The 27,943-nt window shown below is 32.4% G+C and overlaps 2 protein-coding genes across 5 annotated transcripts in view; one reads left to right on the top strand and one right to left on the bottom strand.

The window, feature by feature from the left end:
* The window catches only part of LOC148276602 (centrosomal protein of 162 kDa), a 60,816-nt gene extending 33,641 nt beyond the window's left edge, over positions 1-27,175 (bottom strand). The window contains exon 1 of the mRNA XM_088234039.1: positions 26,449-27,175. Within this exon, the coding sequence (XP_088090165.1) occupies positions 26,449-26,985 (537 nt within the window). The 5' untranslated portion in view covers positions 26,986-27,175. The remainder of the gene's footprint in view (positions 1-26,448) is intronic.
* On the top strand, positions 253-22,456 carry LOC148276603 (carboxypeptidase B1-like). 4 transcript variants are annotated; one of them, XR_015823696.1, is made up of 9 exons: positions 253-398; positions 12,199-13,143; positions 13,458-13,649; positions 13,818-14,416; positions 15,499-15,659; positions 17,497-17,619; positions 18,309-18,405; positions 21,010-21,156; positions 22,093-22,456. XR_015823696.1 is itself a non-coding variant. In XM_088234041.1 (9 exons), the coding sequence occupies exons 1-9, from the start codon at positions 260-262 to the stop codon at positions 22,330-22,332; spliced, it is 2,178 nt and encodes a 725-aa protein (XP_088090167.1). In that variant the 5' UTR covers positions 253-259; the 3' UTR covers positions 22,333-22,456. The 4 variants fall into 4 exon arrangements, 3 of the variants coding, with proteins under 3 accessions (XP_088090167.1, XP_088090166.1, XP_088090168.1); XM_088234041.1 differs by having other exon boundaries at positions 14,283-14,416; XM_088234040.1 differs by having other exon boundaries at positions 12,187-13,143; positions 14,283-14,416.
* Positions 27,176-27,943: the final 768 nt, after the last annotated feature.

Here is a 27,943-nt window from a genome sequence, read left to right as displayed (position 1 = left end):
GACAATTATTTTCTAATAATAAAACTTGTTGATAAAACTCCATAGTAAATAATGTTGTTATGAAATTGCTACTAATTACTATCGACTTGGGCGAAAGCGCTCATTAGTCAATAAATAAAATAGTTTTTTTAAAATTAAATTCACAATCCCAACTGAATTCGGTTGCAATTCCGAGTCGGAAACCTGGTGGTGAATAGTTTCCGGCAATCGCGGCCGCGGATTTAAAAGCAGCTAACCTCGGCGGGCCGCGTCAGTGAAGATGTTCGTCCCGCGCGGAGTGGTGGTGCTCGCGACCCTGCTGGCGGCGGCCGCGACCGACACCCGCTACGTCAGCCACCAAAGCCCTGACCCGAACCCTATCATCTTCGAGGACACGTTCGTCAAGCAGCCCAAAGAACGTAGGAACAACCAATTTCTCTAACCCGCCATTTTAATTCATAATCGCGAGTGTCGCAGCCTGAAACGTGTGTGTATATCTATTCATATAATTGGTGATCTTTATTTAAAAAACTGGAAAAAACAAAATAAAACTACTACCGGTTAATTCGCGCTTTGTCATCGATGTAACGGTAATGATGTTGTTTGAGTGAACATCACGATATAGATTAAAACTCATTGATCAACGAGGTTAAATAGACATAAATTGCGGTTTGAGTTCGTGAATTTTTTAAAAAAATAATTGAGTTTTTACATTGACATATTTTGCATTGCAGCATAGTGATAATGGAAACATAATATATTTAGATAATAAATATTCCGCAGTTTGATATTTACGCTCTTAAAAGTTTTAAACCTGTATTGATGCTTATTCGTTTTGAATTTCCTCCAATTCATTTAGGAACACGCAAAATTTAAATTTAAAAAATCCATTAAAACCATATTCAAAGATAGAAATTAAGTCCATGCAAGCCAAACTAGTTTCATTTTCTAGTTTTGATACTATGACAATAAAATATCAGTATGTATCATAGATTTTTTTTCAGGAGTATGTTTTTTTTCTTTCTCCTGTTAAATCATTGATTTCATACTTTGGTCATTTTCGAAATTAACAATTCAATGACTAAAAATTTGAAATGTAAAAACAAGTGTGTTTTTCATTGATAAAAGTTGTTTACTAAAAGAGCGTCGAACTTGAAATATTACGCTATTTGAATACAAGTCAAATTGTTTCTTTTCCCATCGGCATTATTTAAAAACATTACGCGTACACTTATAGATAATAATAACCCGTTTACACGAGAGCGTAGTGCTGTTTATTTTAATTGTTTACATTTTGCGAGTCGTTACTGGCGATTATTTCAAGTTTCTCAATGATTGACACGTGAGTATCAATATCTGTACAGAATTAGGGATTAATCGAATGGGACATCCAGATTAAAGTCGATTATTTATTTTAGCCATTCAAAACAGCAGTTGATACACATTGGGCCATAGAGCAGATAAAGGGATCATTAATTTAAAAAAATCTAAAGCCCCAATCAGGATACTAGTGAGTTATCATAAAACTTATGACCGATTTTTAGTCTCGAGGCATTCGAAGATCACATTTGATTTAACGTAGGTAACATCGGTTTCTCCCGAAAAAGACTTCAAATTCCCAAAGCAATATATCGCAGCATCAATCACCGTATCAATTAGAGATGCTACGATTAGTGATTTGTATCTATTGTAATTATTAGTTCATTATACATTAGTGATGTAACAGACCTCTGCTTCTGCTTCCGCAACCGCGGAAGTTCACGTTTTGTACGTTTTTTGACATCCGTTTCTGTTTCTGTTTCCGTAACTTTTATAACGGAAATTTGAACGGAACTTAACACTCGGGAGGGGTGTTCCAAGCGTTCCAGCCAACCACAAACGAGCCGGCCGCCTGCTTTCGACACTTGTCCTAACGCATTTGTTTATATTTACTTCATTATAAGCCGTGACGTGAGTGTAGTCTCGTAAGATTTTCTGTTCTTGTTTGTTTTAGTAATTAATTTGTGTGGTGTGCAATTTTATCAAACCATAAATAAGTCCTGTTTGAAACTATTAAGAGCTGACCAAAGACGACAAAAACACAATTGCGACGTATTTAGATCCGCGATCTACGGAGCAGATTGAGTCTAAAATATTTTAAATGACAATCAGGAGAACCAGAGAATCCACTAGTTCCACTTGTGATGACGGCATACCTTCCCCCAAAAGGTGCCAAACTCGAATTGAGAATGAAGTCCAGCCTACGTCATCATCAATGATGAATTCATCATTACAAATGTTAGAATCCATGTTAAGTATGAATGAAGACCAGCAAGACTCGATTACAAATAAACAGAACGACAATCTATTTTTGGAGACAGTCACAACCTCAGGGCTGGTATTCCAAACGCTCTCATCGCCGTTTTATCTCGTGTATTTACGTACAAAATACACGAGAAAAACTGTTTTCTCGTGCCACGAGAGTGGTTCAGAAAAGCACCCCGGGAGTACAAATAAAACGATTGAGTTTACATGAGGATTATGTGGTGGAAATAATATACTAATATTGTGCCATTAGTGCGCCAATATTTTTCAGCTCCTCCCGGCAGCGTCGCCAGTGAGCAATATTTAGCGGAGCTGGTCTTATATTATATGGAGAACACCGGAACAGATCGTTAGGTGTAAAAGTTACTTTTCGTAAAATATAACTCCCCGCTACTTAGTTTTGAATATTAATTTCATCAAAAATTATATCTGTAAAAAAATGTTCTTTTTTTCATAGTATTTACACTTCTGGTTCCGCGTCCGTTTTCGTTTCTGTTTTCCCTAAACTTGACTTTTTATATCTGTTTCCGTTTCTGCTTCCGTCGCATCACTATTGTACATCATGGCACCATTTAATAAAAAATCGCCTATTTGGAAATATTACGAGATTTGTAGTGAAGATAATAAACTGGCTGTGTAACAATAAGATCTCGCGAGGTATCATTTATGAGGAAAAGCGCAATGCTACAACAAATGCCGAAAAAATTGTTTAGATTCATCACAACTTACCACTGATAGATTTAAAGTATAAAACGAATGATTTGTGATTACAATAGATACCATTTTTGAGTGATATGTGCGATTTTTTCATGTATACGCAGTATTCATCCGAATACCGATTTTTTTTTTTTAATTAGCCGAATAGGCCGAATACCGACTAGTGGCAGAATATTCGTGGCATCTCTAGTATCAATCAACTGAAATCTCTTTCTAGCCAGAAATTTTGGGAACTGGAATTCTGAGGGAACAGAATCGCGATTTATAGCGGATATAATTCATTTACTTAAAATTGCCTCTGGTTCAATTGACTGTCCTGAACTACTATGCAAACTTTCTATCAATGTTCGTTCCAAAGTTTTAAGAAATAACCCTCTTCTGCACATACCTCTTGTTTCATCTAATTATAGGCAAAATTCATATTTATGGCGAACTTTTAATAATTTTAATGTAATAAATAAATCATTTAACATAGACTTATTTGCAAATAATCTTAATGACGTACGGCGTTTGCTTTCGAAATAACTCGTAGTATTTTTTCTTTTCTTTTGAATTTACATTTAATTACTATTTATTTTATGTTCGTGAATCTTTTTTAACTTACTATGATGCTACTTGTGAAAACCTGTAATTGGCTTATTTGTTATTTGTTTTGTTATATATATATAAGATAATTATAGCTGTTGGTTATCCAAATAAATAAAATAAAAACTAAAAATAAATTACGCTCAAATGAAGCCCGAAGAAACCTCTTTTTTGACTTATCCAGGATCATTTTTCTTAATTGCAATATTCATCTCGTCCAAGAACGTCGGTACTGCTGGCCGTTATTTTTTAAAGATAATCATTGAGCAAGCATTCCAAAAAAATAACGCCATCACCTTTCCAGGCGATTGAATGGTCTTTAGAACGAATTCACCGTGTCAAATCTATTGTTCAGATAGTAATTTTGCTTCCGGTATGTAATGACCAAACCAGGTCACATCCAGCCAGAAATCAACCCTCTTAAACAGAACTGAGGTTAGTTTTCAGACGTGATTTAATTTCGGGTCGTGATTTACTCAATCACATCTTGGAGGCGGATTTTCAATCAAATGAGAATCACGTACATATCGAATAAGTTATACTCTTACGTGATGCATGACATATTTTTTTAGCGCGCAAAGGGAAATTGACAGCAATTAAGTGAAATAGTGCATGCTTACGTTTTTACCCCTTGAGTCAAAGTAAAGGTGTAATTAAGACTTTCTACTATACACAGATCGGATGTATGTATTTGTGAAACCATCTCCCCCACTTAAATATTATACACAATACATGCAAGTGGGAAAGGAGTGAACGACTATACGACTATAGTAATGATGTAATTTTTTTCAGTAATGTGTTTTTCAAACACGCATTAAAACATTCTCTATTTAAAATAAAGATTCATGTAGATATATTTGTATCTATTTTATTATTATTTTTGATAAAAAAAAATATTTTCTTTCTTATGATTTATTGTATTTTATTAACATAAACGGCAAATCTGCCTTTTACAAAAATTTAAATAACTAACATATTTGGCTTAATATTTTTTTTTAAAAACATAAATTTCCTTTTACCCCAGATTTATAAAAAAATTAAACCTAAAAGTTATACAAGATTTATAAAAAAAAAATAACCTAAAAATTATACAACATATTCAGTAGAAAGTTTAAACAATTTAAGAATAAATGCAAAAAACAAATTAAATAATAAATTATTTTAAAGAAATATAACAAGAAAATCGTAAGTACTGTTTCATGCAGTTGGGCAAAGTGAACAAAAAAATGTATATGTTATGAAATGTATAAATAAATAAATATAATTACCATTCACCATCTTTGAAAAAGTTCAAAAGGTTTGTTCTATAGGAAGAATACCCTAGACTAAATATATCCGATACATGGGAATAACTATTTACCCAAATATTTCGATTTTGGGGGCGTTTTTAACGAGTTGCAAATAACTCACTACTAGAAAATGGGAATCAAGTTGTGGTAGAGTGAGGTTCGAACCTCGGACCAAAAACCTGATTATTGTTTATATAGGTACTGTTTATAAAACTGATGGTAAATTTCCAAATTAAAATTGTGCTGTGGTCTAGAGCAGCGTTTCCCAACCTTTTTAAGCCTGCAGACTGGTAAAAATAAGAGAAAAAAATTACGAACCGGTAACGCAGGTATGAAAACTTTTATTTATGTAGCATTTTGATTATTGGTTTTTAATATTATATTATAACAGGTATAGAAATAACAAATGACGAGTTTTTGGTACAGGAATTTAAAAATGTGTGACAAGTATTTCTGCGGACCGGCAGAAAATCTCAACGGACCGCTACCGGTCCGCGGACCGGCGGTTGGGAAACTGTCCTAGTGTTCTAGAGGTCCATAAAAAACTGTTATATGAACATATTTATAAATAAATTGATGGTGAAAAATTATTTACGTGGGTTTCTAAACGGTTATATTTATATCATGACAAAACACAGCTTCGATAAACTATATTTTGATATAAATTAGTATTTTTTAAATGCATATTATTAAGGTTATGAAAGGACATTGATTAGCCACTAAAAAAATAAATTATTTTACAAATGAATAAAATTGTTTTTTTTTTTATCTTACGTTTTAGTGCAACAAATTTTGACAAAAAAAAAACATAAATGATTTGAAAATGAAACAAAAACTTCAATATTTTTTACTTAACTTAATTCGTGCAACTCTTAGTCATTCTAAGCCAACTCGAAGTAATAAAAAAATATTTAAAATTATTATTGATAAACTTAATCAAACGATACACTAAAAACTTTTAAACAACTATTTAAGATGTATGGCGAGATCAAGGTGATTCTGTCCATTACATTTACTGGAACAACAAATTTACATAAATAAGACTCATTTTAGAATGAATAAACATAAGGAACTAAATAATCAAACGAATAATGTATGACTAGCAGGCAACAGTCGACCGAATCTCAGTTTTCAGCTTTTCGGGCGTCAGTTGATTAGGATCTTGGTCACTTAGAAATATCGTCCCTTTGGGCCTCACTCTTTTTTGTTGCTCGGAGTAATCTAAACGTAATAAAGAATAATTCCTCGCATATTAAAATAAAAGAATAAGTCATTTAAAATGATAGCAGTCAGCTGTGGCCGATTGTTAAAAGCTGGTACATTCGTTACAACTCATTTAGTCGGCATTAATGCATCTGTCCTTTTGGCTTTATTGAATTGAGAATCAGTTATATTCTTACGAATATGTATCAAATATCTTCACGAAAAGTTCGGTTTTTAAGCGATTTAATAACAAAGAATCTTTCATTAAAAATAATAACAGCTGTTTCCAACTGTTATATGCTATCAAATTTGGTATTTTAATAATTGATGGGCTAAAAACTTGATGTTACTGCATGAGTAGATAAATACGAGTAGCTACGTCAACGTGAGTAGATAAATAGCCCGTTGACGTAGCGAAAAAAGAGTTGGATACATTTATAGCTTATTAAATTCTTATTTCGAATCAATAAATAACTCAAAAACGACAAAATGTGAGTTACGGCGGTTAAGGGCACGTAAGTATTGTGGGCACTATTTGAATACGGCGGATATAAAGCATCATAAAATTCGAAAATGCATTTATTTATATACGCAACATAAAATTATCTAAATTTTGACTTTTAGATATCATAAAGAAAATAATGTTTATTATTATCTATATAATAATTACTGCATTTAACTGATACCCTGTTGCACAAAATAAAAATGGTGACACATATTCAAAAAGCACATTTTTGTTCGATGTCTTACTGTGTTTACTTGAATTTGCTTACAACGCGGCGACTACAATAGTCTTTAGGCCTTTTCTTGACGATGTATCCTACAGGATACATAATGATCTCATGTTTCCTCGTGAACTACGAGTAAAACAGGAGTAAAACATTATTTAGTAAAAGCTGTTTTACCATATTTTTCATTATTTACTGCATTATCACAACTCATAACAAACTTTTATTAAAACAAAAAAAAAACGTTTATTTGGAATTTTGCAGCCTATTCAACCATCGAATGTCTAAAAAAAATTTTTTTTCATGCCACCAAAAAAATTTAGTTTTCTTGCCTTCTTAAATCCTCTACAACAGTGTTAGTTTTTAGTACATTAAATTTTTTATGGGTTCTGCAAATTAAAAAACGCCTTTGACAGCAAAAAAACAAGACGGTTTTGGTATTTGTGTATTATTAATGACGTGATTTTTTTTAAAACAAAAAAAACATTTTGAGGCCCGGAGGGCAGATTGACTGTGGCCCGAAGCGCCAATATAATAAGGTTGATGGGCCAAATTCTCTCTCATGTAAAAGTCCGCGACAGCCGACTGTTATCTGCTAGTAGTTTATAATAAATTATGTTAACTTTTATTCACCCAACAGTATCAACAACTCGTACATAAGATATAAATATATAGCTTACCTATGAATTAAACTTAGAATAATATAATATGTATAAAACCTGTACAGTTGTGTGAATGTAGTATTGCTTATTGTTCGAATAAATGTAGTAACACTTGAAGACTGAAAATCTTTTGTTTAAATAATATTATAAAATCAATGTTTATGAATATTAAAACAGTTGTTTCTCGATCATAAATACAAACTCATTATTGATCGCCATATTTTTTTTACGCCGAGTACCTGCAGTGGAAAATCCCTAAATTTAAGCGAAATATATTTCTTTGTTAAACGTTTGTAAATAAATGAGATAAAGAGGAAAAAGTAGAAATATGATAAACATGAATATTAGAAAGTATTTTTTAGACGACAGTAACTTTGAAAAACTAATATTTTTAAGCTTAATAGATACGTTGCACAAATAATTATTGAAACCGATGAAAAACAATATGTTTTACCAATCTTATTGGTAAAACAAATTCAGCTAAAACATTTATGGACAAACAATGACTTTTGTTCACAATACCACGAACCATTCATATTTTTTTAACGTATCTATATATAATTAGCGATTTTATTTACCGATAGCTTAAAAGACATTTTCAAACCGTTTAAAATAAACATGGTTGATTCAATACACACAACATGCGTAGGTCAGCGGTTTTCATTTTTTTTTTGCTATGGAACCCTAATTGATCTGGCGGATCGCGGAACCCCATCTCGACAATAAAAAATAAATTATCAAAAATTATATATTTAAAACGCATGACATCTTACAGTTTGCATGTGTAATGTTCGACATGAAAAGAAAGACAATATTTAGAATTAAAAATATTTACTGCACGTATTAATGTGAAAATTGCTTTTTTTTTCATGTTATAATTATGTTTCCTGTCCGACAGTTGAATACGGAGACCTGGGGCGACATCCAATCTAGTTCTGAACTTGTTTTTAGTGTGGGCGAAGCTGAGCTACGACAATATGCCCTGATTCTCGGAACGAAACCCCAGGGTTCCGCGGAACATCTCTTAGAAACCGCTGGCGTAGGTAGTGTGTGTACCTAAGAGTATGTATATTTGCATTTACGCATACGTGAAATATTATTTTTCATGTATTTACAAATCTTCATATAAACTTAAAATCTTACGAAATCACTAAGTATCGATACTACACTCTAATTAAGTTATTTAAATTAAAAAATATTGATTACTATATAATTATTTAATAAACAAAATTCAACTTTTAAAATGATATATTTCTCGTGGTTATTTTATTACGTCATACAGTTTACAACGCAGAAGATTAATAATTGTATTAAATTACATACATTTCCTTAATCGGCTTAATCTAGTTCCGAATTATTTGAATCGGGTTGTGGTCCCGTGGCTAGTGTTGCGGACTCACGGCTCAGAGGTCCGAAGTTCGAACCCCACTCTACCCCAACTTGATTCCCATTTTCTAATAGCGAGTTGTTTACAACTCGTTGAAAATGACTTTAAAATCGAAATATTTGGGTAAATGATAAGAACGCAAATATTTCCTTTTTTAAAAATTGAAAAAGTAAAAAAAAATCCGTTCCCTATACTCCTAGTTCCCATAAGATTGTTCCGGTTTCGACGAAATTTTGTTTTTACTGCGCATAACTCCACTTTTGCATTTAAGGCGGCCAATTATCGCTCAGCTATGGTGAGTCACTTTGTCGTTATTGGTTGGACTGCAATACTTGTTTATTTCTTATCCAGCTAAACCCCTTTTCGTTAAACAGATCATTCAATTTCGCTAGATAAGAAAAATAAACAAGGTCAAATATTATTTCAATATACAGAATTTACATTTTTATCAATACTTTTTTGTATGAGTAATAGACATTAGTTCCAATTAAATTATTGTATAAATTATTACAATCAAATCTCGCAATTAATGTTTGCCGGCCCTGTAGCCTAATCACAAATATCTATCTACGTGCTTAAAAACATGCTAAGCATTTGAGTGATCACAATGAACATGCTTAAGTTATCGCAGTCATAAGTCAACGCGTGTGTAATCTCTAAGTCAACGCTCATGTCGGTTTGTTTTTTGTTTTCCTCGCGAATAAATACAGTTCATTGGCGAAAACTCGGCGTTTACTATTAAAAATAATACAATATATTGCATTTGCAAAATAGTAAGGAGTCTCTTATACAAAAAAGTGACAGTTAAATTACAATTACTACGGCGGCTGCTTTTCTTGACATTTGGCTTGCCAACCGCCGGCTAAAGCAATGAATAGCGTGATCAATAATAAATAAATAAATATAGCAATATTTTCCATATTTTCACCGGTGAAATTCAAACATGCGATTGCGCAGCAGGATTATACGTCGCGAAACATATTTTTTTTGACATTTAATAATAGGTATTCACGGATGTTCCATTGTGATCGCGAATACGATAAACAACCATGGTGAGAAATTGTTGTCACGTCGCTTATTAGCACGTCGATAGTTTTTTTGTGATTAAGCTACTGGTAGTACGTCTTGTAATGAACGCGCCATGGTCATTTATTTATTTATTTCACATGAAACTTTTAATTGTTCTTTTCTATATGAACAGCTCACTGGGCGCAACCCATGTCGAGGCATTCATTTACATTATTTATATATTATGTTCCAGTTACAATAGTTGGTATCTATTATATATATGCGTATACATACACACACATAAATGTATACATATGTATAAACATGCATAAGTAAATAGAAAAATAAAAATATATATAACAGTAGTAATATATGCACTGCACATAGGTACTGTGCAGATATTGAGCCGAGAAGCGTGCCCAAATACCTATGCACATATCGAGGCTTTACTGACAGAATGCATTAAGTCATTAAAACAAGTTCTGAGATAATCGCATTTAAAGCTTTTTATTCTTTTAACAGATTATTTCTCCCACAATTTTTTTTTTAAGTTTTGAAAGTGTAATCTTTATTCTAGGCATGGTATAAAATTAGAAAACAAAATCTTGCACCTATTTTTTTTTTTTATATATTATATATAAAGACTGTTGACTTAATGCATTATGTCAGTATAGCCTCGATATACAACAATATTTTATATGCTAATCAGAAATACTGTATTAATGGGCTATTATCACGGATTTTTTTTATTAGCTAATAAATTAATTTTTAAAATCACAAGACAATCGGTACTATTCTTATTAAAATCCGTTAAGAAATACGGGAGATATAAATAAGTAGATATAAATTTTAATATGCCAATATGTCTTCTTGCATATTATCATTGTGGTACCCATACTGATCATTGTGGTTTTGGATGTGACAGGGTTTAAAGAACACCCTGTATTCTGAAATCCCGTATGTTAAGGGGAAATCCCCAGTCCCCACATTTTACTATCGCTTGGTAAATAAAAATTTCCTTCTGTTCTGGAAAACTGGCTAAAATGATTTTAAAGATGTTTAACTTTATATTATTCATTGTATAGTGCTTCAAATAATATTTTGCAATGGTTGGAAGCAGCCCGAATTTTTATAACAGCTTTTCTTAGTATTTGTGCAAAATATTTTTTTGTAGGCCCTGTCTCAAAACTTTTATTAATAAGTTCGAATCATGTCGCACGCAAAAAAAGATGTAAATAAAATAATCAATTTCAGCTCATTTTAGAAAACTTCTTATTATTCGTTAAATAAAAATTTAAATATTAAAACAATCATAATAATGGACACTCAGTGATATAAATACCAGTAATGTCAAGACAATGCAAATTACACGAAATTACTTTTATCATTAAATAAAGTCTATCACTAAATTTAAAAAAAAAAAAATAGCTTGACGATTCCACTTCAGACTTCTTGAAATCTTACTTGAAATTAAGTTATATGACAATTGCATTTAAAGCGTATTCCGTATTACCATTAAAACAGTTAAAATTGACCGAAATTTATGAATGATCAGAAGTATAGAAATAAATATAAACAATATATCCGCTGATCAAAGTCGCCTTACAATTAAAAGTCGCCCCATTTTACGGTCACCATTTATTTCAAGGTTGGCTAGAGAGGGGGAAAAAACCATAGACAACAATATGCGTCGTTTGAATTTCTATTCGGTACTACCAACATTTCAAACTAATGCACAATTCGTGGTGTACTGTTGGGTGGATTTGGATGATCGAATTTATTACCAACCGAATAAAATAGCTTTTCAGAGATGTTGAAAATAGTAAACGAAATTTATGAATGAAATTATTGATTATCAGAGCTTTTATAAACACTAAAACAGTCTTTGAGAAATCCTTTATATGCATAATATGTTAAATCCGATATTCGTCCCGGGTGATAATACCCTATTATAATTATATTAGATTAAACGAATTGTATAAATATATCGATGGAACGTAAATGATTTGAAAATACTTCTTGCCGTTTTGAAGCAAAGCGAATTCATTATTTGACACTAGAACAAAGGTGAAAGTTTAAAGAAATTTAGGTTACACGGTTGAAATTTCACATTTGCAAATGAGATTCATTGTCAACTGAGATTTAATGAGCTGTGCATATATTAAATACCCGCTTTAAAAAGAAATACGGTGTATCAATTTGCCTATAATTGTTTACATTGAAAAAATCATGGGGATCGAAAAATACACACACGTTTCACACTGAGATTTATACTCAGTTGGATGTACCCAAAAACATCCACTAACGAATAACTTTAACTTTAGAAAATGTTACAGTTCACCAAACCAACGGTGCGACACTACCGACGTATCAATCTGATGTCTCGAGAAACCCAACTATAAATTACCCTGCGGTTCAAAAGAATCCTGTCAATAGTTATGAAGTCCAGAGAAATCCCACCAATTATCCTCCAGTGCAGAAAAATCCAACTTACAACAATGAAGATATTCAAACACGGCCAGAAAATACTTATCAGGGAACCCAAAAGAACCCAACAAATACTTACGACGAAGTTCAGAGAAATCCCACAATCCATAAAAATCCTATTAACAATTATGACACTCAGAGACAACCTAACCACGACTACCAGGGAGGCCATGCCAATAGTTATGACGAAATTCAAACAACCCCCAGTGCTTACCATATCCCAAAAAATCCAGTTAACAATTTTCCCGATATGAACAGGCAACCTAACGACAACCATCCGGGAGTCCAAAAGAACCCTGTAAATAATTTCGATGAGGTCCAGAGAAATCCTACTCAAACTCAAAAAACTCCTATTAACAGCTATCACGAAGTTCAAAGACAACCTGAAAATAGCTATCCAGAAGTTAACAAACAATCTGATAATAATTATAACTACGGAAAAACCCAGGGACAACCTGAGAAAAACTATCCAAATGCACACAAAGAAACGGAACAAAATCAACCAGACAACTATCTAACGAATCAAAAATATCCTGATGATTACTCGGGGTTACAAAAAGATCCTAATAATAATTTTGATACTCACTTTATTCAAAATAATAACAGAACCATCCAAAAAGATCCCGTTTATTTTCCATACAATAATAATACACCATCCCAATATCCTACACATACAAAGACAGAAGATCATGAAGAGACTGCAACAGTCAAATATTATGGATCTCAAGTGTGGAATGTGGTCATCGATGAACATTCTAAACTCGTCATCGTTGGACACTTATCAAGGAGTAAAGGTAAATAAAATCAATACCATATCTGAAAATCAATCAATAATACAACTTTTTTTTTACCATCAGTTCAGTATTATTTTTATTCCTAAGGTTTATTTTAGTAAAATAAAAAAAATAACAAGAAAACCGCGTGTGGTTTTGCAGTGCATTTTTTTAAAGAAAGAAAAAACCACTTAGCCTAGATTACCAACATTATAATAATAATATATTAGAAAAGAAAAAGGTATAAACACAATTACAGAATTACACTAATTTTCAAAACACATATTTAAAAGTATTATAAACCGGTGAATCAAACCAATCATTTTATTTTCTAGAGGTGTCATCGTGGGGTGGTAATCACACGGCGGTCGACTTCTTAGTGAAACCGGAAAATCGGGATCGTGTAGCTAAAATCCTTCGAGATTCTAACATTAAATATTCCGTAGTTATTGAAGACCTTCAAAGGAATATAGATGCAGAAAACCCACCGCTTAATGAAGAAGAACAAGAACTACAAGACAGGAAAGGTAAACACATAAAACTAATACAACTAAATTAAAGTTAATTTAATTTAATTCATTAATAGAAATAATTAATAATTAATAGAAATAGGGTAGATTCAGTAGGCAGGCGACAGTGCAACGGTTTAGATAATTCTACGAACACACGTGAGCAGATGGTATTTTGCTTTGCAGCAAGGGCTTACAGTTTTTGGCACACTTACAGGACCAAAAGCCACTTGACCATGCCGGTTATGAGGCCAGCTAATCGGAGAACAGCAGTCCTCGGAGCCTACATGGGTTACAACTCCCTGGACGACCACATGGAGTACTGGCCGACCGCCAATTGGGGTTCGTCTGTACCGACAAGTGCATGATCCATTCACCGCATCCCCGGCCTATGACTGCATGAAACTTTCCTCACAGCACAATGCTCGTGTCTACTTTGTCTTCGCACGCCACTACTTTTCTATATTCTACGAATGCAAAAAGTATCCGACGTTATTACAAAAAACGCATCTGTTTCACCATCAGCCATTCGAACATCAGGTACTTTTTGCAAATTCTAATTTATGTAAATAGATCTCTCTCGGATATTATCAAGAGTTTAAAAAACATAGCTCGCGAATCCTTTATCCAACGTGCAATCATTCTTGGCAGGTCACCGCATGACTTGGCATAAGTACCATCGCCTTTCAGACATTCACGGTTTCTTGGACTACTTGGCAGATACTTATCCTAGCATCTGCAGCGTCATGACCATTGGGCGTTCTCACCAAGGAAGAGACCTGAAGGTTTGTAATAACATCTAAATATATTTCGCGTCACAAATTTTATAGTAAGTACTAAACGAGGTCGTTTTTAGTAGGTACTGAAAAAATATATACTTTGAAGCAAAAAATATTTATAAAGAATAAGCTTTAAACGCATCTTCATATTCGTCTTAGTTTCATTTTTTGGCTTTTTCACCTTCCAACTGGGGTGTCCTAGCCAGTGTCGAGTTTCGCTTTAAAGGTATCAGTAATAAAATGTATTCGACAAAATTAAAACTACACAATACATGTCCATGAAAATCAGTTATTTTATTTGTTTTCATCTCTGTACATTTTACTAGTACAATTTTATATTTACGATAAATTTATAAGCGTAAGTATTTACAATACATAAATGACAATTACACGTCAACTGAAAAAAAAAGCAAATAAAAAATTGTACATAATATAAACATGGCAAAAAGTAATTACGCACATTTTTTTACTTCCGTAAATGCAACTTAAAATGCATACGCAATTAAGTAACAATTACTAATTAACGTGTTTCATATTTATACGCAAGATACAAATTATAATGTAGATACGGCGATGTATACATTTATATTTATGAATATCAGTAAAGTTAATGGTGTTTTTGTAAATCTTGATTGGAAAACTGGCTCAACCAGTATGACCGTTATCCGAGAGTACGCCATACTGTTTTCTTCATGCAAAATCTGAATGTAGCATTGTGCACAAAGACGAAATTCAAACAGTGTCGCATCGAAGTTTAGGTTCCTCAAATATTCTAGACCTCGACAGATGTTTCTTTAAGACTATCCTAGTCCATTCCGTGTCGCAATATTTTACTGTAATTGCAGAAAAGCGAGCAAGAACTCGTGCATTATTTTATTGAGGAACATAAAATGACTGAGATTACGGAAATTATTTCATATGGAACTCGTTATAAAATAACAATGAGCCACAAAAGCAAAGCATCCAGGGTCAAAAGATCATGTCAACTGGGCACTTTTTTGGTATCTACTCCTATAGTACTTGGATTAAATTGACTAACGATTATTTTTTTAAACATACGTAGTGTTAAGTTTCGTATTGATTTTCAGATGCTGAGAATTTCTAATGGGCAACCAAACAACAAGGCTGTATTAGTAGACGGAGGTATCCACGCCAGGGAGTGGATAAGTCCAGCTACGGTCACCTACATAATAAATCAATTCGTGGAAAATTACGACACGGAATCCTCTACAGTACGTAATCTTGACTGGTCAGTATTTTTTGTAATAGGTATTTTCAGAGTTCGTTTTGGGCCCATTTCATCTAGCTAGGTTTGTACGAACACATAACTAAGAAACAGTTCAAATTATATTGTTTGTTTTGTATTAAAGATCACAGATTTCTTACCGGTTAAACGAGTATGTATAGTAAGCGGAAATCCCAACAATAATATTATTCCGCGCGACGCGACTGCGACCGTTGAATTAGTATAACTTCTTGTTCTTTAGCTACATCTTTCGTATAATTCGAATATTTATTTCGAATATTTATGAAGTTATTAAAATACTACATTAATAGCTATTAAACGACTTTTTAGGTGATAGTACATACAATATCATTATAATGTTCTGAAACCTAGGTAAAATGCTGTTACTTCCTTTATTTGCTCTGGCTAATTCCAGCCAATAAAAATCAAGACTGTTTTAATCAAAATGAATATCAATAGTTCATTATTACAAGAATTTCCAAATAAACAAACCAGCCGCGTGATACCCGACGGAGAATAGCCTATTTCACACATATCATCTTAATCTAAACGGCACGGTAAAATTATATTGGACTGACATTTATTACATATTATTAGATTCGTCAGTGCCTATTTAAATTTGATGATATTTCTATTTTTCGTTTTTTTTATAAAACTCTATAGTTTTTATACTTTAGTAAAAATGTCAATAAAAACGCCTCTATTAATATATATATATATATACATATATAAATATATATATATATATATATATATATATATATATATATATATATATTATATATATATATATTTAAATAAATATTAGCTTTCTTATAATTTACCCAAATATTTCCATTTTGGTGACCATCTTCAACGAGTTGTAAATAACTCACTATTAGAAAATTAATTGGGGTAGACTAGGGTTCTAACCTCGGACCTATGATCCGTTAGTCCGCAACACTAGCCACGGGACTACAACCCGATTCAAACAATAAAAAAAACTTGACAAAAGAGATTTTAATAATAATTTTATCAAATACGTAGCAGTGTAATTAAAAATGAGGAAACCAAGTCAAAAGGTACATATTTTTTTTTTAAAAAACGACTTTTTTTTTTATTTCGCGGGCCGTCTTATTTGTGCTCACGCTTCGCAAAAACAGGGCCACATCGATTCCACGGGCTCCGTATAACCTAATTTAGCTCTTTCCGAAAATCAAAAGAGCATTAAAAGGGCAACGTTTTGACACCATAGAAAAGATAAAACAAAAATCGCTGAAGCAGCTAAACACCATCTCAAAAACCGAGTTCACGAAATGTTTTGAACAATGGATAAACGTGGCATAGGCGCAGTATATCCGACAGGAACTATTTAGAAGAGTGAGAGAGAAACTGGCGTCGCGGGTTCGATTCCCGACAGTTGCAAGAGATAAATCCAAGAAATATTTTTTTCTCAATTAGTCTGGGTTTGTGGTGTATTTTTCATAGCTTCCTTCCATATCCTCTCTTTCCTACCTGCTGACAAGCCTCTGAAATAGAGGTTTAGCGGGTTGTTCTTTTAAAAATAAAAATAAAACATATAAAAATTGGTCAATAAACAAAATACTAAATTTCTTTTCAGAACAAACCTCGTATACTGAGATAAATTAAAAGATCGAAAGTGTCGAAAAATTTCATAAAATTAACCAAAAAAATGTTGCATCTTCTTCTTCGTTTTTTAATGGCCTTTTCACCTCTCAACTCGGATGTTCTGGCCAAAATGTTGCATGGAACATAACCGAATGAGAAAAAAAGGGAGAAACATACACATTTTTAAAAAACTCCGCAAAATACCCAAAATGAAATATTTTAAAATTTACAGGTACTTCTTGCCGGTATTGAATCCTGATGGCTACGAATTTACGCATACTATCGACAGATTATGGAGAAAAAACCGAAAAGGATATGGAGTCTGTAGTGGTACAGATCTGAACAGAAATTTCGGGTAAGTAATAAAAAAATAAGATAAACTTCAAAAACATAGTCAACAAAAGATAAAAAATCATTCAATTTGTAGCGATACATAGTTACGTTTCTAGAATAAATCTATTGAACCGCCCGTGATTACAAGGATGAAGACAATTTACTTCCAATAAATCAAAATTGAGATTTTCGATGGCCAAATAAAACCAATTAAAACTGTTCTGGTTTAGAACAAAAAATGCTTTTTAATGTTTTTTTGGATAAAGCAGTTTTTCTATAGAACCCGTTATAAATGTTTTATCCAATCACCGGATGAAGGATACAGTTATGTGTGTGAAATAGAACCAGAATCCTAGACGAGTGTTTTCGACTCGACGACTGCTCTTAGATAAAAATCCTGAATAAGGAAATCGAGTGGAGATAAGTCCGCCTAGTTGTGTAGTGGTTGGATGGATTCGATTCCTCCAATATTTATATAGAAATATACTGCAAATGTCTACCCTTTGCGGGAAAGAGGAATGATGATGATGATGATAATCTTATCATCAAACATTTCATTCTTTTCTCAACCCACTCTAGTCAGATACGCAACATTGTTCTTTAAATACTAATAGTGATGTATAACCCAAAAGCAATCAGCAGTATTTTTATTTAAAAAATTAGTAAAAATCTGATGGATATATTATTTTGTATGTTTTAAAATATTTATAGATACAAATGGGGTGGAATGGGAACTTCTAAAAATCCATGTAGCGAAGTGTACCCGGGACAACAAGCTTTCTCAGAACCAGAGAGCAGAGCACTTCGGGTAAGATAAATATCTATTGAAAGATAAATACGTCCTTTTTCAGAAACATTGAGAAATATAATAAAATATCATCATATTTTTCAGCATTTTGTGTAAAGACGCCACAGAGAAAAAAATTCTGCAAACATGTTCAATGCATCTGCTGTCCTAGAATTACGCTTGTAAACTAAAATTATAATTGATCAGAGCCCGTCAAAGCTCTCCTTCAAAATTTCAAGAAAATGATATTTGTTTTGCCATTTTTCAACAGATATATTTTTAAATAGGTACCTACTAATATTATTCAAATAGGTACCTACCTACTAAAGCTGTATTCAACTACAAGACGGTGTATTATGTACTTCAAATAGGAAACTCGTGGTTTTCAAGAAAACCAAGAGTAACATAATTATTTTAGTATCAGCAGTAGGTAACTAACAAATTGGAAAATATAGAACATCATTAACATAGACACAGTCGCGTGCACAGAGTTTTTTACTAGGGTAGGCAGTAGAATGTAACATTTTATTTTTTTTGTTTCAATTTTAATTTAGGAGTGCATCTTCCTTTGCTAATAATCATTGTTTTGTCCATAAACGATAGCCGAGAAAACGCGTTGTTTCTTAAAACGATTAAACACACATTTCCGTCACAATCATAAGTTTTACAAAACTCCATTTCAATTTCATCAACAAAACAAATATGGACTTTATTCTCGAATGTAAAAGAAGAAATCAGTTTGAGGTTATTTATCTAAAAAAGAGTTTTGAATCGTCTTTTATTAAATAATAATTGAAAAAATCGCTAGATGTCAGTAACGTGTTCGTTTTTTAGTTCAAATAAGCACTGCCTATGAACTAACCCATACACGCGTAAATACAACTGAAAAATAACCCACACACACGCGCATTGATCGCGTATACAAGAACGAATGCGTGAAGAAAATAGGCATTTTTAGTTCGTGCCTCTGCCGTTAGCGGCGTGCCGATCGGAACGATACACGACTTGGCGCATTTTTCAAATTTTACAAATAGTAACTTACATATTTTATATTATTTTTTGTTATTGTTTTCATAAAATTCTAGTAGGGTAGGCACTGCTTTTGTGCCTATATGGAACGCACGCCACTGCATAGACACCTTATGTCATATTTTTAATGGAGTACCTACCGACATATGAAAAAATACGCAAATACTTTCCTGCATCTGACTATTACTTAGTCGTTTAGAAGATATGCTAGGCGGCGTCGTAGCTACTAGGGTCACGACAAAAGAAAGCTGTGGGTCTGAAAAATACGCCCCCCCCGAGGGTTGCGCCCCTGGCAGCCACCCGCCCGGCCAGCCCCTAGCTATGACGATGATGTTAGGCTAAAACCATTTTATTTATTTACGCCCATAAAGCTTTAAAATATTTACATCACAGATAACACATTACCAGAAAGAAAATAATTTATATTGGTAAGTGTTTACAGAAAATGATGAGCTTAATCATTACTGTGATAAACATAAAAAGAGGAAAGAAATAAAATTAAAACCAAAGCCGGAGATACACGCCCAAAAAAAATGTAATGTAACCCGCAGACAAGCTTCGGCTTTGCGGGAACAAAAATACAATTATGTATGTTACTTATTTGTTAAAATGAATAAAACTTTTTTAAAAAAATAAAAAATATGCATTTAATAAAAATATGTACGAAGAAAAAAAAACTGTTGATAAAAATATTTTGCAGAACTGAATTCAATGATAATAATTAATTGATTAAAAAGTACTTTTGTAACCTAGCTTAACCTAACAGATAGTGTTTTTTAATATTGTCTTTACAATAGACTAAGAATATGGTGCGATCTATGGAAAGACAAATGTTGGGCGTCTCCTTAAGAGACCGGATAAGGAATGAGGAGATAAGACGCCGTACAAAGGTAACCGATATCGCAGAACGAGTGGGGAGACAAAAATGGGAGTAGGCGGGTCATGTGGCGGGACAAGTAGTTGATAGGTGGAGACCCTACGAAAATAAAAGGAAAATAGGAAGACCACAAGGGAGATGGACTGACGACATCGTCGAGCTCGTGAGACATGGATGGAAACAGAGTGCCCAGGAAAGAAAAACGTGGAAAAAATTGAAAGAGGACTGTATTCAGCAGTGTAGAGACGGGCTGATAAGAAAAGGAAGAAAATAGGCTATAAACCCTATGTCTATCCTTGAATTTCAGCAGTAAACTCCTAACTAGAATAAATCGCTATTTTATAAAATAAAAAAATTCATCTTTACATTCTTATGATTTGCCCAAATATTTCAATTTCGGTAACCATTTTCAACGAGTTGGAAATAACTCACTATTAGAAAATTGTAATTAAGTTATGGTAGAGTGGAGTGCGAGCCTCAGACCTTTGATCTATGAGTCCACGACACTTAGCCATGGGACCGCAACCCGATTCGATTGATTTGATTGTTGTGATTTCACCGGGAATCGAACCTGCAATCCTCGAGTAAGAAGTCAGTGGGTTGAGCACTACACAATGGGGCCCACTTTTATAGTAGCATAAATCAATAGTTTGATAAATACGGTTGAGCAAATAATTATGTTATAAATAATGCTATGTAAAATATTTTGATTTTTGCAGGATTTTGTGTCGAGTTCGTCAGCAGATTTCAAGCTTTATGCCACATACCACAGTTATGGAGAATACATATTATACCCGTGGGGCTATGATAAGGTTGTAACTACAGACTGTGCAGATTTGGATAGAGTAGGAAACGAAGCAGCAGAGGTAAATTCAATCTACTGTACAATATGTTAAAAATACAATGCTCATTTTTGACGCTATTTTGCATATCTTAAACACTGTCGGACTTCACAAACTTCAAACCATTGAGTACTACTTAAACATCAAGAAAATTAAATAACAGGGTGTTCTTATTCTTATAAACCCAGTTGAACATAATTCCCTCATCTGCATCTCATTATGCAAAGAAGTCTGCAATGTTACACCATGTGCAACAGATCTCTATAATTTATCACACGAAGGTAAGATGATTGATTGATCTATAAATATTGAGTCCTTGGACTAACTAATTATAGAGATCGATTGTCATGTTCCGGATGGATATTTCCGACTGCGCCAACACAGACTGGTCTACCCCCCGGCTTCCAGAACCAACCTGCCTCTAAGTCATGCACATAAGAAGAGCAGTCAGGCAGCTGAACATGATTACTTTGGAGATCGGCATCTTTTGAAACTATGCTTAAGAGGCAAATACTTTTGCCATTGGAGAGTAGTATGCCTCCATAATATTGAGCCGTTGCTCAAAGGTTCCTGGCCTGATATGTTGTTCCAATAAAATGAATTGAAATTTAAATGTAATATGTTTGTTTACACTTCGTCAATAGGTACAATAACACATTTAGATCTCAAACATTTTTATCTTATCTGCAGTGTAAAAATCTTTTAATATTTCATGTCGACGATGCCAGGAATCTAATCGAGGACCTCAAACATGGTAGATAGACAAACGCGCAGACAATCACAAGGTGTTATGTTTTACCTGCGAGTAAAATCAAATTTTGTCTGAAGGTGACTTTCAGACTACCTTCAGTGTTTATATGTTTTCATTATTTTATATGTATAACCTAAGCATAACCTCTCTCTATCCTATGATATTTTTAAAATGGTTAGAGTTTTATGTTTTTTTTTTTGTTTTTTTAGGCAATATTACAAGCTGGAGGAAATAAATACAGAGTTGGAACTTCCAGTCTTATTCTATACCCGGCCTCGGGAGGATCTGATGATTGGGCAAAGGCTAATGGCATTAAGTACGCTTATACTATAGAACTCAGTGATAGAGGCCAGTATGGATTCATACTTCCAGCGCACTACATAGTGAAAGTGGCTAAAGAGTCCATCGCCGGCCTTAGAGCTCTAGCGCACGCTGCTTATCTCGCCTAATGTTCTCATAGTAAAATGAGTCAATTATTTATAATGAAAACTACTACTTTAAGCCATATTTTAATAATTTAATTATGTACTTTCAGAACCAATAAAATATTTTTTATATTTTTCCTGAGATTTCTACAAATCTATTACTTATTTAGATAAACACGTACCTCACAATAAAATTTACCAGTTAACTTATTATAGAAATAAAAGATACTTAAACTATTAAATTTGGAATAACCAGTGACTGATTTCATCGCTTTGGCGACATCTTTGAGACACGGTCTCTTGTCTTTTCTTTCTGCGATAAATTACAATGAACTTCCACGGAGAATTTTCACTAACAAACTTGAATGTTTTACCAATTTATTGTTCCCATTTGATGGACCAGAATTACATACGTTCTTAAAAGTTTAATTTGAAAATCTTTTAACCCTTTCTCCCAGATGTTCATTAAAATATACACTCATTTTAAGATTTTTATATTCTTGTTCCTGCTGAAATTCAACAGCAGCGAGTTTTTTTTTTTAATACTGGCACCCCTAAGTAGGTCTCTATTTTTTTGTATACGTTGGTAATCAACATTACACAGAAAAGTTCATTTTTAACTTTGACAGCTGGCTTCGGGCTGGTTTGTTTGTTTTGAAGCGAATTTCTGTCATCCGTATAAATTATATATAACACAAGTCCTTAACATATTTCAGTAAAATTTAAATTATTTAATTGAATAAACATATACTGTAAGCTATAAGAAACTTTTTAATTAATTTTGTCGGTTGATTATCAGTTTGAGACCCATTTTTTATAAAAAAATTAACATTAAATAATTTCGTAAGTATAAAAGATATAAATACCAAAAATTTTCAAATAATTCCTTCAGTACATGCATATTAAAAATATTTTTTATATCCATTGGAATTAATTCAGGTCTGAAAGGGTTAGAGGCAATTAATCAATTTTGACTGTATCACAATCAAATACATTTTTTAATTCCAGAACCTTACTAGATTTTCTTACCTATTTGATACTATTACTGTAAACTTTACAAACTAGTAATTAGTGTTCTATAAAATATAATGAAGTGCTTACTTGATATTAAAGTTTGTACAGTACACCTCAAAGAGGATCCATTTTTCCTACTGCGCATATCTATCTACCTAAGTACATATATTATGTAAGTCTTTGAGTATTAATACGCCACTGGCTAATAGAGTCGCCCATGCGGACAAAAACCATTCTACGATATCACCACAAAGTTAGCTACATTATACAGCAATACAACGGACAGTAGGTACTCAGGTCGAAAATCGCAAGCACAAACCGAAACCGTCCGTTACACATTCGTTGTTAAACTAAAAACCAAACCAAAAATTTGGCACGCTTTTTTTCTATGCAACAGAGCTAAAGGGCTTCTCTAGTGAATTATTACTCTGAGATATGTACCTATATGTAGATACAAATTTATAAACATTTTTTGTATTACCTATAAAAAAAATGCCGCTCGCCACTGCTTTATGTGTAAAACACAGATACATTTCTTTGAAAGTAAGTACCAAAGAACATTACAAGAATTCTGGGAAGTTACTCTTCAACTCATTTAAGCTTTTCTAATAGATTGATATTATTTTATCAAAATAGCTATTTGCATTTATAGTTCATTTAATTTGGGAAGCCAACAGTTCTACATTTTAGCAGTAAAAATATTGCATGAACTCCACAAATTATACAATGTATAGTATTATTGAAGAAATATATGTTTTTATGTAAAATAAGAAAAATACATATGCTGTAAAACTAAAGCGATTACTCAGGATGGCGAAGCATGTGCAGAGGATAAGGAAGAGGAAGGGGAGGGGGAGGGCTGTAATATATTTAGTATTGAAGTAACAAATCTAACAATACAGTATCACCCAAAAAAGAAACATATTGACAGCATTTGCGAGTTATCATCATAATCTGATTTTAATGAATCATGACTTGTATAGACATAGGTATAGCATTCATGAAGATACAAATATGTGCTTTTAGTGGTTAATTCAGAAATACTGATTTTGAAGGTGGCTAGTTGCAGTAATTACCCCACAATATATTTATTTTATTTTATTAACACATACGGCAAAAATGCCTTTTACAAAAATTATAATATAAACATATTTGGTTTAATCAACGCATACAATACTTTTTACCCAAGATTTAGAAACAAAAATTGAACCTAAAAATTGTATAACTCATTTAAAAGAAGTTTAAAACAATTAAAAAATAAATGTAAAAATCAAATTAGATCAAATATTTTAGAAGATTAATATAACAAGAAAATCACAAAGCACTGTTTAATAAAAAAACGCATATAATACTTTTTACCCAAGATTTAGAAACAAAAATTAAACTTAAAAATTATATAACATATTCAGTAGAAGTTACAAACAATTTTGTTTTTAATGTAATAATCTAATTCAATAAAGTATTTTAAAGGATTAATATTACAAGAAAATCATGAAGCACTGTTTCATAAATATAATAATTATACTAGAGGTTTAATTACCATTCACCATCTATGAAAAAGTTCAATAGGTTTGTTCAGTAAGAACAATACCCTACACTAAATATATCAGATATGTGGGAATAACTATTGTACTAATATTGTACTGTAAGTGCTATTTTCAGTGCTGATAATATGATATCTGTAAGTATAGTGTCTGTAATAATTTAATATTAAACAGTGAAAAAGATGGATGGAAAAGGGATCTTGCATTCTCATTCTTTATTCTGAGTTAATTTCAAGTCAAGACGATTTTGGTAAATAATGCTGATCCACGAAATATCCAGAGCTCTGTCCGAGCATTTCACAACTTTCGGAGATATTAAGGTATAAAGTAACAAAGAGCAGACAATAAAACCCAGCTTGGAATAAAGACAATAGCATCATGTATTTACCACGAAAACAACTGCTCTACTACAGAGATTCATAGACAATTGACTAGCCTGGAACTAAACTGGTATATGTAACATTTCTGGCAAAATTGAGTTATGAGCATTACAGAAGTTAAAAAAATAAAATCTATCCGAGCAAAAGTGGTCTATATGTTATTTCTGAACCCAAATGTCTAATACTCAAAAGCATCACTTTGGCATTCTTATGTTTTTTTTTTATTTTATGCAATTCTAAAGTGGTCTATGTAAATAAAAATCATTTTTCGATGATGATTGTTTCAATATCTTTTTTTTTTTAATGCAGTGTTTTTTAAAATATATATTTGAACCCCAGTATTTAGTAGCCTTACATGTCATGTACAAGGCTAAGGTACTCGAAAAAATCATTTTTGTTTGTCTTGGAAATGGGATGTTCGTTCACTGATTTTGGTTTATTACCTTTACGAGATGCAGAGTGTTAGGTTAACTATTAATCTAACATATGAATGTAAAAGATTCTTTTTCTTAGTTTTTTATGGCCTTTTCACCTCTCAACTCGGGTGTTCTGGCCAGTGTCGAGTTTTTTTTTTTTACATATTTACACATGTGTTAGTAATATAATATATACAAGTTAGTATTTAATATAATATATACATGTAATAATATAACATATGTACAGCTTAACACCATTTATAACTTGATATTTACATAGAATTTTAAATACGTGTTTATTGGGTGAGGACAGGAGAATTAGAATATGAATAGGGAATGGGATATTAATATCAGAGAGGTCGGGTAGGAAATCAGGATAACAATCATTAATGGGGCATCCAAAAAAAACATGGTTTAAATCTTCCTCATTAAGCTGACATTCGCAAATTGCAGAGTCCCTGACATGGATTCTGAACAGGTGCAAGTGAAAATAACATTTTTATATGTATTTATTTGATATGTAATATATTTTCTTTACTAACTTTGTATACTATGTGGAAACCTGTTATTAGTTCTGAGTTTATAAACTATATCTGTTTGTTTACTATAAATATGTATGTAGAACTGTTGATTTCCCAAATAAAATAAATAAATAACATAAATGAATAAGCACACATAGAAATAAAATGTATTTAATCTATTTTCTCGACTTTTTGATTTTGTAACGTAGACCAGCTTAGTTCCCGGCTAGCTAATTATAATTGAAATGTTTATTCAATGACTTACCGAATTTCCATTATTTCCTGTTAAATTATCACTTTGTTTCGAATGATTATTATCACAATCCTTATTTTGAAGGTGCTGTTTTGAAGCAAATGTTTTCAAACTGTTCAATACTATAGAGTTTGTATTGGTAGACAGGTGTCTCTCAACACTTCTAATTGTGGATTCATTTGAGAAATTTAACTTTGTCATAGACTTTCCAGAATTCTCTTTTGAAGTCTGCTTAACTAACTTTTCGGCTTGGGACAGTATCTCTTCAATGTTTTCATTGTCAAAATTACAAAGTGTTATTTTATTATTCTTATGCAAAGAAGCGTTTTGTAATTTATTAATTTGGTCAAAAATGTTATCTATGTTAAAGTCATTATCTTCAGTGCACTGTCTCTCCTGTTCTAAAAATTCACGAACAGATGGACTAGAATCTATATCACTTAAAGCACGAAAAGTATTTTTTATATCTACATCACTTTCACAATCCGTTAGCTTCGTTTCATCAGTGAAATATTTTGATGAAGACATTACCTTTTCAGTAACGACCATGCATGTTAAGTACTAAAAAACTAGGATACATCACTATTGGTTATTTATTTTCAAATTTCAGTTGTCATGCCAAGCTGTGAATACTTCCATGTATTGCGAAAATGTAAATAAACACCCCACATGCTGACATCAATAATCCGGCGGTGTCAAACGTCAAACATGATATTGCATAGAAAAATATTGAAAAAGGAAAGATTAATGGAATGAGAAACTAGATACAACATAAAACCATTGCCAACCAAAAACGGAGAGAAAGAGCCATTCGACTTTTTTTTACACCTCTTCAGAATCCATTTCCTGGACTCTGCCATCTGTAAATGTCAGCTTGAGGGGAAAGATTTAAATGCTTTTTTTGGATGCCCCGTAAATGATTGTTATCTCGAATTCCTATCCGACCTCTCTGATATCAACGTTCTATTTCATTTTAATTTCCTAATGGTGCGTGGAAGAACGCAAAGAAGTTAGCTATCGATAGAGGGCTAGGAGAGGTTTTGTGCATAACACATCCTCCATGTAGTGGTCATAGATTAAGTATGTACATACCCAAGTAGAATTGGCTACAAAACCATACTTTGCGATATATAATAGATAATATCACATTATTCTAGAAACCATTGATTTTTTTTTTCATATATTCAAATGTTTGAAGACAAGGCTAGATTTCATTCCTTGGAGAGTTACATTTGTTAAAACTGGTTTACAACAGAGAAGGAAAACATTTTTGAGAGGGGAGTAAATTGTTCATTTAACTAAATATATTTAAAACATTTTTGATTAAACAAACTGGTAGAAAACTAAATGTGAGAGTAAAAAATATTTTCAGACTTTGTCTAGCAGAGGTAAAATAATTCATCGGGATAAATCTCACCCAGTACATTTAAACAAAAATAACAAGGTAATTTGAAAATAATAAGAACAAAAATAACAAGGTTATCTGATAGGTGCAGTGGCGCAGTTG

The sequence above is a fragment of the Micrasema longulum genome, unplaced genomic scaffold (genome assembly GCF_059751315.1).
Source record: "Micrasema longulum isolate JH-2025_06_02 unplaced genomic scaffold, ASM5975131v1 h1tg001182l, whole genome shotgun sequence".
Classification (NCBI taxonomy): Eukaryota; Metazoa; Arthropoda; class Insecta; order Trichoptera; family Brachycentridae; genus Micrasema; species Micrasema longulum.
The sequence above is the reverse complement of the archived record's forward strand: the minus strand, read 5'-3'. Positions and strand labels throughout refer to the sequence as shown.